This window comes from Capra hircus, chromosome 4 (assembly GCF_001704415.2).
Source record: "Capra hircus breed San Clemente chromosome 4, ASM170441v1, whole genome shotgun sequence".
NCBI lineage: Eukaryota > Metazoa > Chordata > Mammalia > Artiodactyla > Bovidae > Capra > Capra hircus.
Genome location: NC_030811.1, coordinates 43,926,297 through 43,943,089, shown reverse-complemented (window position 1 = coordinate 43,943,089; position 16,793 = coordinate 43,926,297). Strand labels below are relative to the sequence as shown.

General features: G+C 49.3%; 1 protein-coding gene across 2 annotated transcripts in view; it reads right to left on the bottom strand.

Annotated features, from left to right (window-relative positions):
• The window catches only part of ADCY1 (adenylate cyclase 1), a 106,663-nt gene that overhangs the window by 73,603 nt on the left and 16,267 nt on the right, over window positions 1-16,793 (bottom strand). For both annotated transcript variants that reach the window (XM_018047050.1, XM_018047051.1), the window contains exon 3: window positions 5,271-5,389. In XM_018047050.1, the coding sequence (XP_017902539.1) occupies window positions 5,271-5,389 (119 nt within the window). The remainder of the gene's footprint in view (window positions 1-5,270; window positions 5,390-16,793) is intronic.

Here is a 16,793-nt window from a genome sequence, read left to right as displayed (position 1 = left end):
TTGACACAGTTGCGTTCATATCTCAATTCCTGATGCCAGATCTTAACTCAGGGTTGAATTTTCAACAATACCTCATGTCAGAAAGTGGGGACCCACATTAGAGGCAGAAAGTGGGAACCCACATTACAGGCAGAAAGTGGGAACCCACATCTCAGAGAGGCTTCTCTCTGATGATGTCCTCACCCCACCACATTAACCATGCCCTGCCCAAGTGCAGAGAGCAGCTGTGTTCACCCCAGGCCGTTATAATCCTCTAACTGCAGAAGAGCATCCCCCACTGAGCCTGTGAGGAACTTAAGGACACAGGCCTGACTTGTACATCCCACTGTACCAAACACAGAGCAACAGGAGATACATATCTGTGTTAGGAATGAATGAACAGGTAAAAACTGTGTCTAGGCTATAGGTGTGTCACTGATACTCAGGAGCTGAGCAACAGGACCGCAAGAGTGGGCGGAGACAAACAACAGTTTTCTCCCCTCTGTTTAGTATAGAATTCAGGCTTCTTTACATCTCTGAGGATCCACCGTGTTTTATTCCTTCTCTATAACTACCCATGCATTCACACGCCCTTCTCTAGCCTCTGGTTTCTCAGCCTCTGCTCATTCACTTAGTTCCATGAACACTGACTGAGCACTGCCCACCTCCACGCTTGGAAAGCCCGCAGAGTTTCCCTGCCTGTCCACCTCCACCACCCGCGGGAAACCTCACCCCTAAAGCACCCAGGTAGCGGATCTCTTACACCCTAGGCCCCTGTCCTCAGAAGGCTCAGAGCAGGGAGGGACAGAGCACAGGGAAGCAATGATATGGTAAGGCTGGAATTCAGCAGGAAGGCACAACACCCACTTCAAGGACGCAGCCAGGCTGGAGCAGGGTCTGGAACCTATCCAGGGATTTTCCAGACAACCAAGAAAGGAAGGAAGGAGGAAAGGAGGAAGGAAAAAAGGAAGAGGGGATTGATTCAGAAGTGCAAATAGTATGCGGAAACTAAGACGGGTGAGAAACCATACAGCAACTTATCAAAAGCTGAGAGAGGCAGACTGGCTGGCACATGGACACAAGCAGTGAGCAGTGGAACACAAGTGTCCATGATGAGAGGCTCCTGAGTGTCAGCCCAGGAAAGGCTGGGGGGAGAAGTGGGGAGACTTTGGATTCTAGAAGGACTGTCCAGCTCTGCTACTTGTGGCAATGTGCTGAGACCTTAAGCAACCTACCCAACACTTTCACATGCCAGTCTTTCCATCTTTAAAATGGGAATAAGACCAGAGTCCAGATGATAGGTCGTGAGGGTTAAACGGATTAACAAAGCACTTAGAATAACACCTTGCACCTAATAAGAGCTCACCAACTGCTTAGTTACAAAAACTTGTGAGGGTTACAATGCAATAAATACTTATTGAAGGATCTACGTGTCAGGCAGTGTTCTGGATGCTTTGGACTCGGCAGTGAGCAAAAAGATTCACACATCACTGCCCTCCAGAAGTTTCCATTCTAGTCAGAGGAGGTGGATGCTCACAGTATGTCAAAGGTGACAAGTGTAACTGTGGAGGAACAGGAAGGCGGGAAGACGGGTGTGGAGCTCTGAGTAAGTCAGGTGACACTTGAGTCCTGAAGGGAGGAGAAGGGGAGCCATGAAGACACCAGAGAAGGTTCCCCACCAGAGAGAACAGCAGTGGGTGCTGTTGTGACTTTTGCTGGGTATAGAATTCTCATCTTCCTAGTTCAGCTTTTGAATAAGCCATGCCACTGCCTTGTGGCCTCCATGGTTTCTGATGAGAAATTTGCTAGAAACTTTACTAAAGTGCTTCTCTCTTCCTGCTTTCAAGATTCTCTCTACGTCTTGGCGTCTGACAGTTGGATTATAATGCGTGCAGCTGTGGTTCTCTTTATCTTACTTGAGCTTCTCTGATGTAGTTAAGTGTTCTTCATCAAATTTAGGACATCTGGGGCCATTGCTGTTTTCAATTTTTCTTCCCCTTTTGCTCTTTGCTCAGACTCTCATCATGAGTGTGTTGTTACATTTGATGGTGTCCCTCAGTTCTCTGTTCATTTTTCTTCATCCTTTTCTTCATTCTGTTCTTCAGACTGGATAATTTCAAGCGACTTATCTTGAAATTCACTGACTCTTTCTTCAGTCTGCTCAAATCTGCTGTTAAGCCCCAGGTGAATTTTTCATTTTATTTTTCACATTTGAAATTTCTATTCAGTTGTTCATTTATATAATTTTTATGTTTTTATTGGTATTCTTTATTTGATGAGAAATGACTCTCATATTTTCTTTTAGTTTCTTAGACATGGTTTGTGCTTTGAACATATCTAAAATAGCTGATTTTAACGGTACTATCAAGTTCAATGTCTGGCCTTCCTCTGGGACAGTTTCTATTGACTGCTTTTTAAATCTATTCTTATTTAAGCCATGCATTCTTGATTTTTGCATGTTTTATATATTTTTATTGAAAACTGGGTAATATAACCTGGCAACTCTGAAAAACATATCCCCCTCAGGGTTTGTTGCTGTTACTGTTTGTTTATCCTATTGCTTCTTTGGTGACTTTTCTGAACTAATTCTATAAAGTCTGTATTCTTTGTTATGTGTTGCTACAAAAGTCTTTGCTTCATTAACTTGGTATAGTGCTCAGCTAATGACTAGACAGAAATTTTCTTAGATGTTTGGAGAAAATAAGTCTCTCAGTCTTTGACAATGGTGTGTATGTGAATGTTGGGACATGCTTTCAACACTCAGCCAGGCCATACTGGGCTTGGACATAAAAGGACTGTAGAGAGCCCAATGAGATGTCCGTATTTCGGCTATAGAAAGATGTCTCTGAATCCTGATGGAGGGCAGCCAGAAGGGCTATGGTGTAGCTGGCACTATCTGTGACAGGGAGCCTCAGCTTCCTCTCCTATCTCAGGGCTGTCCTGCCTGCACCAAGCACACTGGCCCACCATAGGACACGGGCTTAGTCGCTCAGTCGTGTCCAACCCTTTGCGGCCCCATGGACTGTAGCCCACCAGGCACCTCTGTCCATGGGGATTCTCCAGGCAGGAATACTGGAATGGGTTGCCATGCCCTCCTCCAGGGGATATTCCCAACCCAGGGATCGAACCCAGGTCTCCCACATTGCAGGCGGATTCTTTACCAGCTGAGCCACAAGGGAAGCCCAAGAATACTGGAGTGGGTAGCTTATCCCTTCTCCAGTGGATCTTCCCAACCCAGGAATTGAACCAGGGTCTCCTGCATTGCAGGCAGATTCTTTACCAGCTGAGCTATCAGGGAAGCCCATCATAGGACACGGACAGAGATTTTTCAGCAGCAAAGGGGAATAGTAACTTGTCACATCTGTATTACCATTATAGGAGAGGAGAGAAAGAGAAAGGCACTTGGGTGCTCCATGCACATGCCCACCTCTACCTGCAGCCCCAGAAGACCCCTGATATCTGATGCTTTCCTTGCTGTATGCAGATGCTCTGCCCTGGCAAGGTGTGCCCTGGATTATTGTGGTAGTCTGGTCTTCTCAGCAGGGCATTTGGTCACTAAATCGAGTCCTTCAGTTCAGTTCAGCTCAGTCACTCAGTCATGTCCAGCTCTTTTATGAATTGCAGCACACCAGGCCTCCCTGTCCAACACCAACTCCTGGAGTTCACCCAAACTCACATCCATCGAGTCAGTGATGCCATCCAGCCATCTCATCCTATCGTCCCCTTCTCCTCCTGCCTCCAATCCCTCCCAGCATCAGGGTCTTTTCCAATGAGTCAGCTCTTCTCATGAGGTGGCCAAAGTATTGGAGTTTCAGCTTTAGCATCATTCCTTCCAAAGAACACCCAGGACTGATCCCCTTTAGAATGGATTGGTTGGATCTCCTTGGAGTCCCAGTAACAAAAGGTAATGTGCAAAGTGGAAAGGTCTAGGCAGACATCAGCATCAGCCAATCCTAGACTAGCTTCAGCCCTATCACTCACTGGCCAGGGAGTCCTGCACCAGCTCACTTTGCTGAAGCTCAAGTTCCTCATCCATAAAGTAGAGGTGACAGTGCTCATAGATATCAAGGGTGTGATGATATTAAACAGAACCAAGTGGCCTTTCCTGACTGGGCTTGAACGTTGGCCTCACATATCAGGCCTTAATCCCATTCGGCTTCACCGTCTTCTGTAGGAAGACAAAACTGGTCCTTATCAAGAGACACAACAGTGGGAGTGAGTGCACTCACCAGACAGCTGTTAGCCATACCAGCCCACACACAGGGGCACCTGGACCCTGACAAGGATGGGCTGGCAGCAGTGGGCCTTGGCTCATTTCAGACAAACAAGCACCAGCTCATGGGGACCCAACCTGCAGCACTCGACACAGACAGAAAGAGGATTTTCTTATCCTTTTGTGTCCACAGGGGCTCAGTGGGCAGGGAGGCCTGACACCAACAACCAAGAAAACCAGCAAAGACCAGAAGGAGAGAGAGTGCATGGGTCCTTCAAATCATCATTTCCTACCTGACACTTTTGTCAAGTATTACTCCCAGACAGAAAACACTACCATCTAAGTACCTTTAAAGGCAATGCATGACTTAATATAATAAATGACATCTTAACAGAATCTTTAAAAACAAATTAGCAAACTTTAGAGTGCCCAGGGAAAGTTGGTTCATTCCAAGGGCTCGGTTTCCTCACCTATACAATGGGAATAACCATCTCTACCTCCTGGGGCTGCCATGAGATGAACAGAGTAAAAGGAACACCTACCCCAGAGCCCAGCATGAACTAGAACAATGCTCAGTTATTAACCTGCTACAGGCAAATTCCCAGTCCAACGGCCACTGCCCAAGTCTGGCTAAGGGACAGAGTGCCCATGCTCTCCAGCCAATACAGGAAACAGAAGGTGAAGAAATGAGAAACAGCAACTGTGAAATGCATCACCCAAGAAGCCCACCCACACCCCTTGTGGGAACTGCTTCCCTGCTGGGCAAGTGCTCACCTGGGCTCCTGACCCACACCTGCTCCCTCCTTCCCTCAAATTAGGGTCCTCTGCTCACCTCTGCCATCACCGCTTCCTCCTCCATCACCTCCACCTTCACCATCACCTCCCACTTCTACCACTCCCTGCACCATCACTTCCACCTCCACCATCGTCACCCACCTCTGCCACTACCTCCTCCTGCTCCACCATCTCCCACCTCCTGCATCACTTCCCACCTCCCCGATCACCCCTCCCACACCTCCATCACCTCCCACCTCAGCTCCCCAGGCCCATCACAGGGCCCAACCAGCGCCAGCTCTACCTCACGTTGTCATGCCGCTGGATATAAATCTTGTGGAAAATCCTCTCAGGGGGCTTCAGGAAGTCCTCCTTCATCTCCATGGCAACATTCCGAGGCAGGAGGCTCATGAGCAGCCGCTCCTGGACAGAAGACACAGGCTCGGGTGACACAGCAGCTCCTCTCTGTGATTCCTGGACATGCCCAATCCAGTGACCTGGGTGCCAAGGAGCTGCCCTCCACGAGGGGCCCCAGAGCCTCCTCTAACACGGCCAGCACATGGTTCAGCCCCACGGACCCTGCCCAGCCCCAGAGCCTTGGTGGGTTGTGCCCAGGCCTGGACTGTCACCACACAGGTAACTCGTTCCCAGAGCACTGGGCGAGCTTGCTGGGGCAAGCTCACCGTGTGCCCCAGCTCCAGCGAGTGGGGGTCACAGGCAGGAGACACCGCTGCCTCCAACAAGGCCAGTCCAGCCTCACTCTCCACACCACCGCCCAACACAGCCTCAAGAGGGACCTCAAGGTGGGCTGCCCATGCCCATCGACAGACAGGAGCCCATGTTCCACAGAGATAAGTGACTTTGGATACAATGTGGCATCTTCTCCTGGTCTTGTCTTCTGATTACTCCCAGACCTGCAGGAGTTAAAGGTTCTCCTCCCCCAAGAGTATGGACCGAATGCCTGGGCTTATCCACAGGAGCCATGCTGCCCCCGGGGGCTCTGTCACCCGTTCTGGACTTGGTTTCCTCCTCCAGTCCCCGCCCCTCCTCCTCATGACGGATCCTTCCCTGCCCTCAACCCCACCGGTCACACCGTGTCTGAGAAACCATGTTCTAGAAACCTGGGGTGAGACCCCCAGTCCTCCTTTAGTCCCTCTCAGAGCCCCTCCCCAACCACACACACTCTGCTTTGGAAAGAAAATAAGAGTGCAGAATTTAGATCCTGCCTGCAATCGTCCTACTTACAAGGGTGAACGTGGGGCAGGGAGGGGGCAGTAGTCCCCCCTCACTCTCTCTCCAGTGGCACCCCTCAACCCAGCTGGGCCCACAGCCCCTGGGCCCTCAGTCTGGCCAACGGAGGAGGCTCAGAAGGGGCCACGTGGATTTCTGGCATCTCCCACTTAGACCACATAGCCGGGTGCAGTCCCCAGGTCCTGAGACCCTCGTAGACCCCAGGTCTATCCTGCAGTATGAGACCACATCCCTGCCTGGGAGCAGCCGCTCCCCCACGTGACACCCTCTGGAGGGCAATCACAGCAGCAGCAGTGACAACAGTCACCAACCCTGAAAGCACTCCCACCTCCAGGAAATGGTCTCCAGGGCCTGGGGTAAGGGTGTCAGGGCTTCACCCCCTTGGCTCCAGATCACAAAGTTATTTTTAAATGGGAGAATGTATCTGATGCACAGGAAGTGTCTCCCCAGGTGACGCATCCCCACATACACTTCTGAGGATTGAGGCCAGGCCCAGCCCTGCCTGGCACCAGGTGGAGCTGAGTATGTGCACCCAGGCGAACCAGGCCTGGTCTATGTGGGGTGTGGGGACCCACTGTGGCCCCCACATGGCTCCAGGCTGGACAGACCCCCACACTTAGGAGGAACATCGCAAGAGCCCAGCAGTCCATGACATTTTGTGACCAGCCACATGGAGAGAGGCCCCTCCGAGACAGAAATGAGGGCAGCCTCGGGGACAGAAAGTCCCAGTGCCCAAGGCGTGGGAGCTGGTGTGTGACCTGAGTGTAGACAGGACCTGATCAGCCCTTCCTTAGCAGTGGGGCCTCTGGGGACGAGCCCGAGCACCACCCATGGACAGGAGCCTCTGCAGGCGAGCCCACTGTCCCAGAGAGTACTTGCTAGGGGGCTCACTCGGGCCACCATCAAAGGACCACCTGGAAGCTTCCAGAGATTGCCACTGCCCTGAGGTGCAAGGTGGGAAAACAGAAGCAGCTGGACAACAAAGCAGGCCACCCTGGAAGGGCCCTGGGTACACGCAGAGCCCTCTCTGCCGCCCCAGCATCAGAGGAGTCGACAAGTGCAGGCCCCTCAGGCCACCTGCCAGTCTAGGGGCTCAGGGTGCACCCCAGAGCCCCATGCAAGGAGGTCTCAGGGAGAGAGTCCCAGGGCCTGCAGGACAGCTGCCTGGCCTCCCATCCCGACTCTGCCTCCTCCGGGGCCATTAGTTAAGCTCTGTCTCAATCCCACCCTGTCTATCAAGGTGATAACCACACCAACCTCCTCAGCAGGGTGTTCTGAGAAAGGGACGAACACCTCAGGCCCCCACTGACCCACAGGAGTCCCTATCTTGTATCACACCTCCCAGCACCTCCGACGACAGCTCTTCACGGCTTGGCTCTTTGTCTCCTGCATCTTTTAAATCTGTCACCTGCTCTTGGAAAAGCACTCGGGTGTCGCCCAACTCAAATCAAGCAAGGGAAACTGGCCCCCGGTGCCTGCCTCATACCTCCCTTCACCGTCTCACAGCCCCAGAACTGACCGCTCTCCCTGAGTGAGCTGCCGCCTCCCCCTCGGGGGTCCTGCTGAGGAGAGCCCTCCCCTCTCTCGGTCTCTCCATCACCTCAGCTGTCCTGCACGACTTGGAGTTAGAACAAGGAAACCGAGGCAGCCACCAGGAGGGAAGGACTGAAAAGCAGAGGCACGCTGACTAGCCCGGGACTTCAGGAGGAAATCGGGGGGCCGGTATGGAGGGTTAGGCCAGGTGCTTCTGCAGCCCAGGGCACACACCCCACGCAGCGTGGGGTGCCGAGACAGACGGCTGGGTTGGCACTGTCCCAGGATCCCTTCTCCACCACTAGCACCACAATCTAGCCCTCATTCTCATCAGGGGGCTTGAAAACCTGGAATGAAAGCTGTATTGTCCAGCCTCCTCTTCAACTAGAGGTGGCCAAGGAGACAGGAGCTGAAGGATCAAGTGGAAATTTCTGGAATATTCCCTAAAGACAGTTTTTTCTTCTTCCCTCCTCCTGTTGCTGGGGATACAGTCATGATGGCTGGATCTGTACCGACCATCTTAGTTCAGGAGGGTGAAAGCTACACGCTAGCAATGGCAGACCATTTAACTAGATGGAGACTGGGTTGTGAGGATTGCATGGATCAGATCTGCGTCACGGGCAATAAAGTGCCGGCCCTGGCATATGTATGTAAGAGAAAAAGAGTTATCTCACTTGCATAAGCCACTGTCATGTGAAGTTCCTAACAGCAGGCTATCTTTCCAACCAAGGGCTCAGCATTAACTCCATCCACAAGATTAGCGACAGTGCCTGAAGCCAACACATATTAATAATCAAGACTTGAAAGTACACAACCTCACCCACAGGGAGCAAAGCAGCCAGCCATCTGAAAAGATCAAGCGCCCATCCCTGATTAAAAACAAAAAGAAGCAAACAACTTAGCCGGCTGACATCATAAAGACAATACCTGAAATCCACATCCAATTCCAAACCCAGCCCTAAAGCCTCAGGCATCAATAAACATTACATTAGAAGCAGACAGCTACATGATGAGTTCTAACTAGCGAAATAAGATACAAAGCCAGAAATCAAAGGGACAAATTTACAAATATGAATCGTACAAAACATCCCAGCATCCTACGAAGGCTATATAAAAACCTCAATGTTTATCTTGATTATCAAAATGTGACTTAATACGTCAACCTTAATAAACATTAGATATTTAAACAACAATTATGAAGACTCTGTTTCTGAAAAGATGGAAAAGCACTTTTCCCTATTCCCCCACTAAGTGAAATGAAAGTGAAGTCGCTCAGTCGTGTCCGACTCTTAGCGACCCCATGGACTGCAGCCCACCAGGTTCCTCCATCCATGGGATTTTCCAGGCAAGAGTACTGGAGTGGGGTGCCATTGCCTTCTCCTATTCCCCCACTAAGTACACCAAAAGTCCAGGACGTTACTTATAAAACAGTCATCTGAAGGCTCTGAAAGGCAGAGGGAGGGAGGCAGAAACCTCTGTGCGAGGGATGGCCTGCAGGTGAGGGCCTGGACTTTCTTTTTGCCTTACATACCCCAGATTGGGTGCTGGAAAGTGGGTGGCCCAGAAATGTCAACAGGCACAGCACTAAGCGCCAACAAATTTGACCCTCTCTGACTAAAAGATCAGGACAGGGGTAGCCTCATGAGATGGAAATTGCTATACAATATTGGTCCCACTCCAGGCAAACCACTCCAAAAAATCAACAAAACTCTATCCTCCCCAGGCTGGGGTGCCAGAGAAGCCATGCGGGGAACTCTGCCTTTGCTCACCGCCAGCTGGTAACACCCAGTGCACCCCACCAACCCTGCTCCACTGCATCAGCAGAGCCAAGGGCTTTTCTGCTCCTCCCTCCAAGTCAGAAGCCAGAACTCTCTCCTGCACAGCAGTAAGGAGGTACCCCACCACCATAAGTCCCAACAGAGGCTCAGTGTGGAACCTCGACCTGTACCTCAACAAGGAAGCATTGAGGTGGTGGTCTCCACTTTCCCCTACCAAGTGAAGTCATAGAAAGCTAGCTAAAAGAAAAAGTTCAAATAAGACACAGAGTCTCACACACAATACCCCAGTTGTCCAGGTTCCAATCAGAAATCACTCATACAAAGAACCAAAACAATCTCAACAAATGAACAAAGGTTATCAACAGACTCCAACACCAAATGACAATAATCAGAATAGCTAACAGGATTTTAAAGCCATTATCCTAAGAATGATTCAATGAACAACTGCAAATATGTTTGTAAAAGTGAAAAAAACACAAACTCTCAGCAAAGAACTAAAAGATACAAAAAGAGAATCAAATGGAAATTTTAAAACTTGAAAAAAAAAAAAAAAAAACCCTGAAATAAGAAGCTCAACAAATGGGAACATCAGAATGGAGGGGACCAAGGAAAGTTTAGTGAACTTGAAAATGGAACAGTAGAAATTGACCAAACTGAAAAAGAGAAAATAGACTGGAAAAATAACAGAAGAGTAGAAACAACCCAGACATCCATCAGTAGATGAATGGATTATCAGTGTGGTCCACCCACACAGTAGAACACTACTCAGCCAAACAAGGCATGAAGCACTGACCCGTGCTACGACACAGACACACCTTGAGAACAAGATGCAAAGTGAAAGAAGCCAGACACAAAAGGCCACGCACTGTATGATTCCATTTACAAGAACCTTCCTGAGTAGGAAAAACCACAGAGACAGAACGCAGATTAACAGCGTCTAGAATAAGGAGTGACCCCTAATGGGTACAGCTTTCTTTTTGGGGTGATCGAAAATTTTCAAAAAACAGATTATTATAATGGTTACACACCCAAAATATCGGAAAAGTCATTTAGTTGTTTTGAACTTTAAATTGAACTTAATAGTATGTAAACTATAGATCAATAGGTTCTTTTTAATTAAAAATAAATAACAACTATTGGTGGTTTCTAAAGGTGCTGTGAATGAGCCAGATCTGTTTAAAACTCCATCCTATATCACTTAAAAAGAAATTTGCTTTCTCTTGGTAAATTTTTTCACACAATAGGAAATCAAAATTGTCAAAGTTTTATTTATCTTGTTAGAATGGCAAACTGAGTATACACTTTGCAAACAACTGTATGCAATTTTGAAATTATGACCTAATAACGGCATTTGAGGCATGTCAGGGACTTTGGAGTGGTGGCCGCTGCAGTCAGGGCAAGGACACTGATCTCAGGGGTCGGACCTTGCAAGCCCAGGTTTCTGGGCCGGGCTGTGGGGAGCAGTAAGGAGGAGGCCCCAAGGAGCGAAGGGGTGACCTTCAGAGGCCTCTCACTCCCTTCCCTATGCTCCCCAGCTCTGACAGGCTCAGACCTCAGGGTTAGACCCCAGTGGGGAGCTGTGATCACGAGGCCCCCAAGCGGTCTCTGTCCACTCCCTACCCTCCCTCAGTGAAGCAGGTTGTCCAACTCTGCCCCAGCTCTCTCCAAGATGAAGGAAGACAGAGCTGCAGTTTACCAATCTGCCTGCCCTGACTGGAATACCTGTGTGCCCCACCCCACCCCCCATTTTCTGAGTGAAAGCCACCTACTGCTCCCCATTTCCCAGCCTCTACCTGGCAAACTCCTACATAACTTTCAAAGCCCCAATCAAATATTTCTGTATTTCTTCCAATGCACACCCCACCTCCTGCCGCCGTGTAGCATGCTTCTCAGAAACCCCATCCTCCAGTTGGGCCTCCCCACAGGAGCCAACTGCTGCTGTCTCCCATGCAGTCCCACATTTGGCTGAGACCAGGTTCCCTCCATCCCAGGGTCCCTGGAGCCATAGGCCAAGCATTCAGATGTGTTGGGTAAAGGATGACCACCCCCTGCAGGAATTCCAGCTGGGCCTCTCCCAACCCACTTGGCACCAAGAGGCAAAGGGCCTCTGGGCAGATACCAGTCATGAATGCAGGACTAGGGGGGCAGAAGCTGCTCCCCTGTGCGTCTGTCTGACCTGCATTTCTGAGATTCTGGAATTCTGGCTCCGTCCTCCAAAATCATGAGCAAGGTTACCCTGCACTCTCACAAGGAGTTTCTGTCCTATGGATGATCAGCTTGGAACAACGTTTTCCTCAGAAGTTTCTATGACTCAGCTGTAGAACCACTAGGGTCTGGTGATGACTTTGGGGCAAGCTTTTCATTACTGAGTCAATCGTTTTAATGATCATAGGATGTTTTAGGCTTTCTTTTTCTTTTAGAATCAATTTTAGTAACTAACACCTTTCTGGGAATTTGTCCACTTTGTTTAAGTTTTCAAATATTCTGGCAAAAAAAAAAAAAACTTAAAAACCTCTAAGTACTTCCCTCTTGTCTATTTTTAACCCAGCTTTATCTCTGTGGCGTGTGTATTCCAGTCCCTAATCATCTTGTGTCCACTCTTTCTTCTTGGTCAGTCTCTCTAAGGCTTTTCTGTTTCAAAGAACCAACTTTTGTCTGAAACTGAAAGAGACCTATTAAAAAGACCCTTTCACAGCCCTTTGGAATATTTTAACCCAAAACCTCTGTGTGAGCCTTTTCAATGGCTGAGGAGACGTGGGCTATAAAGGGAGAAAGTGGGCCACGGCTGGTTTGGGGGGATTCTGGGCTGTGGCCTCTGCTGTCCTCACTGAGTCACCAGCTACTTTGTGACTCACCTTATTATCCTTCCCACATCATTTAAATTCTTCAAGCCAGCCCCAGTTCTCAGATTTATAAAACAGAACAAAGTTCTTACATGCTCAACTATGGACACTGAGGCCTAAAATTAAAGATCTAAGAACCTAGAGGAAAGAACCCTTTCAGATCAAGCTCATTCATCTGTTCTGCCAAGACCTTGCGGGACAGAACAGAGTTGGGCAGCTCTGTGTAGGGGCCATTGTCTGTTCTGATTGGGGGGTGGGGGTCACTTCAGCATATACAAGTCTCTCTTATAGGAGTCAGCCTCGGGGACACTGACAACTCAGGTAGCTATTTCAAAGCACAGCAGAGAACCTTCCAGAACGAGAGTGTGCCCAGTGAAGCAGACGGGCACCCTGCCCATCCTCTCCAGCTCCTCTGCTCCTGCGGGCTGCACTGAGGAGGACCGACCACTTTAAACATTCCCACTGGTGAAAACGTCGGAGGAGGCCTTGCTCTGGGAGACTCATCTAGGGAGACCATGCCTGCCCCCACGTGCAGGGAGAAGGGCAGGAGATAAATACAAACTCAGATTTTGTAGACAAAGCAGATGGATTTTCTTTCGAAACAGCAACCACAGGGCTAATTAGTTCTAAATAATGTAGGAGGGGAGGGGATGTTCCTGATTACTGGAGCAATTATCACCTTCTTCTCAGGGTTGCCTTAAAAATCAGTGATTACAGGTATGGAATGCCCACGGGTCCTTCCTGGTTGAGAGCAGGTGAGTGGTGAGAGCTCACAGTGGCATCCTTCCCTCTGACAGTCAGAGGCTCTCCCCAAGGGTTGTGATGAAGTGCACCCTGAAACCTGCACAGCTTAATCACTTTGCTGAAACTGTTTATAACACAGTATTGTAAACCAATATGTGCACTTAGTCACTCAGTCGTGTCCGACTCTTTGCGACCCTATGGACTGTAGCCTGCCAGGTTCCTGTGTCCACAGAATTCTCCAGGCAAGAATACTGCAGTGGGTTGCCATTTCCTTCGCCAGTGGATCTTCCTAGACCAGGGATCGAACCCATGTCTCCTGAATTAACAGGAGATTCTTTATCACTGAGCCACCAGGGAAGCCCCTATAAACCAACTACACTTCAATAAAAAGTAACCGATCAACATGGGCAAGAACAATGTTGGCGGCAGATTTGTTCAGAGTGGGTACATCCCAGGGAGAAGACGTCTGCTGGAGCTCAGCAGAAACATCTGCTTCAAGCCACGAAGCACAACCTTCTCCTGCCTGTCTCTCAAAGACTCCAACTGCGATACCTCCAGGAGGACACTTACCCTGGAAGAGAGGAAAGAACAACCCACCAACTTCTAGAGTATCTGCCCCCCACCTGCCTCCAAGTCCTGCCTCCACACCGACCCCCACAAACCTGCATCTGACCAACTGTCTGGCCTGCTCGAACACATCAGAGGCCCCACATCACATGCACATGGTCACATGTTCATGCACGTCCTTCCACAGAGTGCAAAGCCCAGCCTCCCTCTCCAGCTCAGCCTCTGTGCTCAAGCTCCTCCCCAACTCGGCCTCGTTCAAGGACCCCACTCCCATCCCTCCAGCCCCAGCGCAGTGTCACCCCACCTCCTGCAGAGGCTGATAGGGGCATACCTGCTGTCACACAGGGGTCACTCTGGAGCCAGATACCCCAGTGACCCCTCCAGAACTGGGGTGCACCCCCAGCATTGCCTCCACGAAACTGGCTGCACCCACCAACGTCCCCCCACATCACCCTGGGTGCCGCCTGATGGGGTCAGGGCCTGGAGAAGACTCTAGAAGCAACTATGGAACTGGACTGCTCTACAACTTGAGGTGAGACATGAAAACACAGACAGATGACAAGCCCATATGGCTGGGGCACCCCTCACCTGCAACTCAGGGGGCTGCGGTTTTCACACTGACACAGAGGCATGAGTTGGGCAGAGGTGGCTGGCCACCTGCAGGCTCCCCTGGCTCCCCTGCCCAGGTGGTCCCCGGGCAGGCTTTGATGTATCAAGTGCCTACGGGTGCTTGAGAGCCCCGAAGGGGTGCCTGAGCCCCATGTGAGCTCGAGGGTTTCCCTTCTGCCACCCAAAGAGACAAGGCTCCCTGAGCTAAAATAGTCAGGCAAACCAGAGGCAGGGAGTAACCTGAGTGCCGGGTACAAGGCTGCCCAGGGAGACAGCTGTCCTGTGATACCACCCGCCGGTTCCAATCGGAAACACAGAACGAGTCAGGATGCTGCCTCGCCTCCTCGCAGGACCAGCCAGGGGAACTCATGGGGATGACCCATCCTCACTCACTTCCACATTCCATGTGCTCAGCTCCGCAGCAATAGATGAAACCACCAAGGAGGATGACTGATACATTGGAAAACATGAAAGACTGAGTTTTTACACAAAGAAAAGCAGAGCTAGAGGAACAGGCTTGGGCAACACGGGATCCCTTCAGATGAAGCGCCAGCCTTTCTCTAGTGAGAGGCTCGTTCAAACCCACAGGAAAGTCAGAGCATGAGCGGGCAAAGGATTAGAACATGCACTCCACACAGAAATACAAAGCACACATGGAGGAGTGGCCACGGCATTAGTAGCCAGCATCTGAATAAATGGGAGGAACCGCTTTCTAACAGGAAGCGGGGAAATGGGGGAGGGAGGGAAAAAGTGCGTCACAAGCAACAATGAGAATACACACCAGAACCCCGATTGCTGGGCCCACCCCAGCTTTCCCACCCATGGGACTGGAGAGGCCTGAGAATCTGTATTTCTGACAGACTCCCTGCGAGGCTGGCTCTGTTGGCCCCAGGACCCTACTCAACCACTGCTCCCCAGAGCCCAGTGTAACTAATTATTACTTATAAAGATAAAATGAAGCACAACATGTTTTGGAAAATGCCCAGGACCCAGGGAGAGAAATAACATCCTATTTGCACTCTTGAGGATATAACCAAAGATATTTCAAGTTTATATGAATAAAGATGCTTATAAAAAAGACACATTTTTTAAAACATATTATCTAAATGTCAGATGCCAGACATGCACACAGGAAGCAGCAGCTGTTTTCCATTACCTTTAGAGCACCGGCTGGATACACCTATGGGAAATAAGCCAAAATGCAGAAATAAAATTGTGTACACACCAAAAGGACAATGACATGGGGAGAGAACGTGCATAAGGACAAAGGCTTGAAAATACGGAGCGTTCAGCTGGGTTGACAGGACTGGGTGACATTTACCATTTTGTAGATTTCCTGCTTAAGAACATCAGGCCTGCTATTAGAACTCCGACGAGTCTCTGAGCCTCCGCCAGTCTGGGTTTCCTCAGCTGTAGGACTGAGAAAATAAACCCTTGCTCTCAGAGCTGCAGAGAAGTGACATATTAATGGCAGCAGAGGCTGGACTCGCAACTGCTCCACGCGAGCAGGAGAGATTGCTCAGCTACTGTGTTCCCAGGGCAGGAATGTGGGCACGGGGGGAGAAACACATTTGCAGAACCCACATGTGCGGCCAGCATCCTCACCATTGACAGGCAGGACCCACCCAAGAGACAGAGGGTGCATCAAGCATTTGAACATGTTTTAAGGGTGGAAGCTAGGTAGTCTATAGGAAAGGTGGCAAGAGTAAGAAAAGAAATGAAGACAAAATCAGAGAATGTAAGTCCAGAGAAAACCATAATTCTAAAAAGTACATGCATCCCAGCGTTCACTGCAACACTGTTTCCAACAGCCAAGACATGGAAGCAACCTAAGTGTCCACAGACAGATGAATGGATAAAGAGGATGTGCTATACTTAAACAATGGAATATTACTCAGCAATTAAAAAGAATGAAATAATACCATAGGTAGCACATGGATGGACCTAGAGATTATCGTCCTAAGCAAAGTAAGCCAGACAGAGAAAGGCAAATATCAAATGATACAGCTTATATGTGGAATCTTAAAATGATACAAATGAACTTAAAAACAGACTCACAGACAGAGAAAACAAGCTTATGGTTACCAAAGGGGAAAGGGGGGATGCATAAATTAGGAGTCTGAGATTAACATATACACACGACTATATATAAAATAGATAACCAACAAGGACCTACTATACAGCACAGGGAACTCTATTCTGTAATAATCTCTAAGTGAAAAGAATTTTTTGAAAAAATATATATATATGTATAACTGAATCATTCTGCTATATACCTGAAACTAACAGAACATTATAAATCAATTGTACGGCAATAAAGACAAATAATTTGTTTAATTAGAAAATGTGGGAAAGGAAGACATTTGAAAGGAGGAGGAGAAGAGGGAAAACAGAGGGAACGCAAAGAAGATTCAGATTCATCCACACAAGAATGGCCCCCACATCGATCTTTCCAGCACTTCAGCAGATGTATTTAAGGGGAGAGAACTCTGAAGACTCACT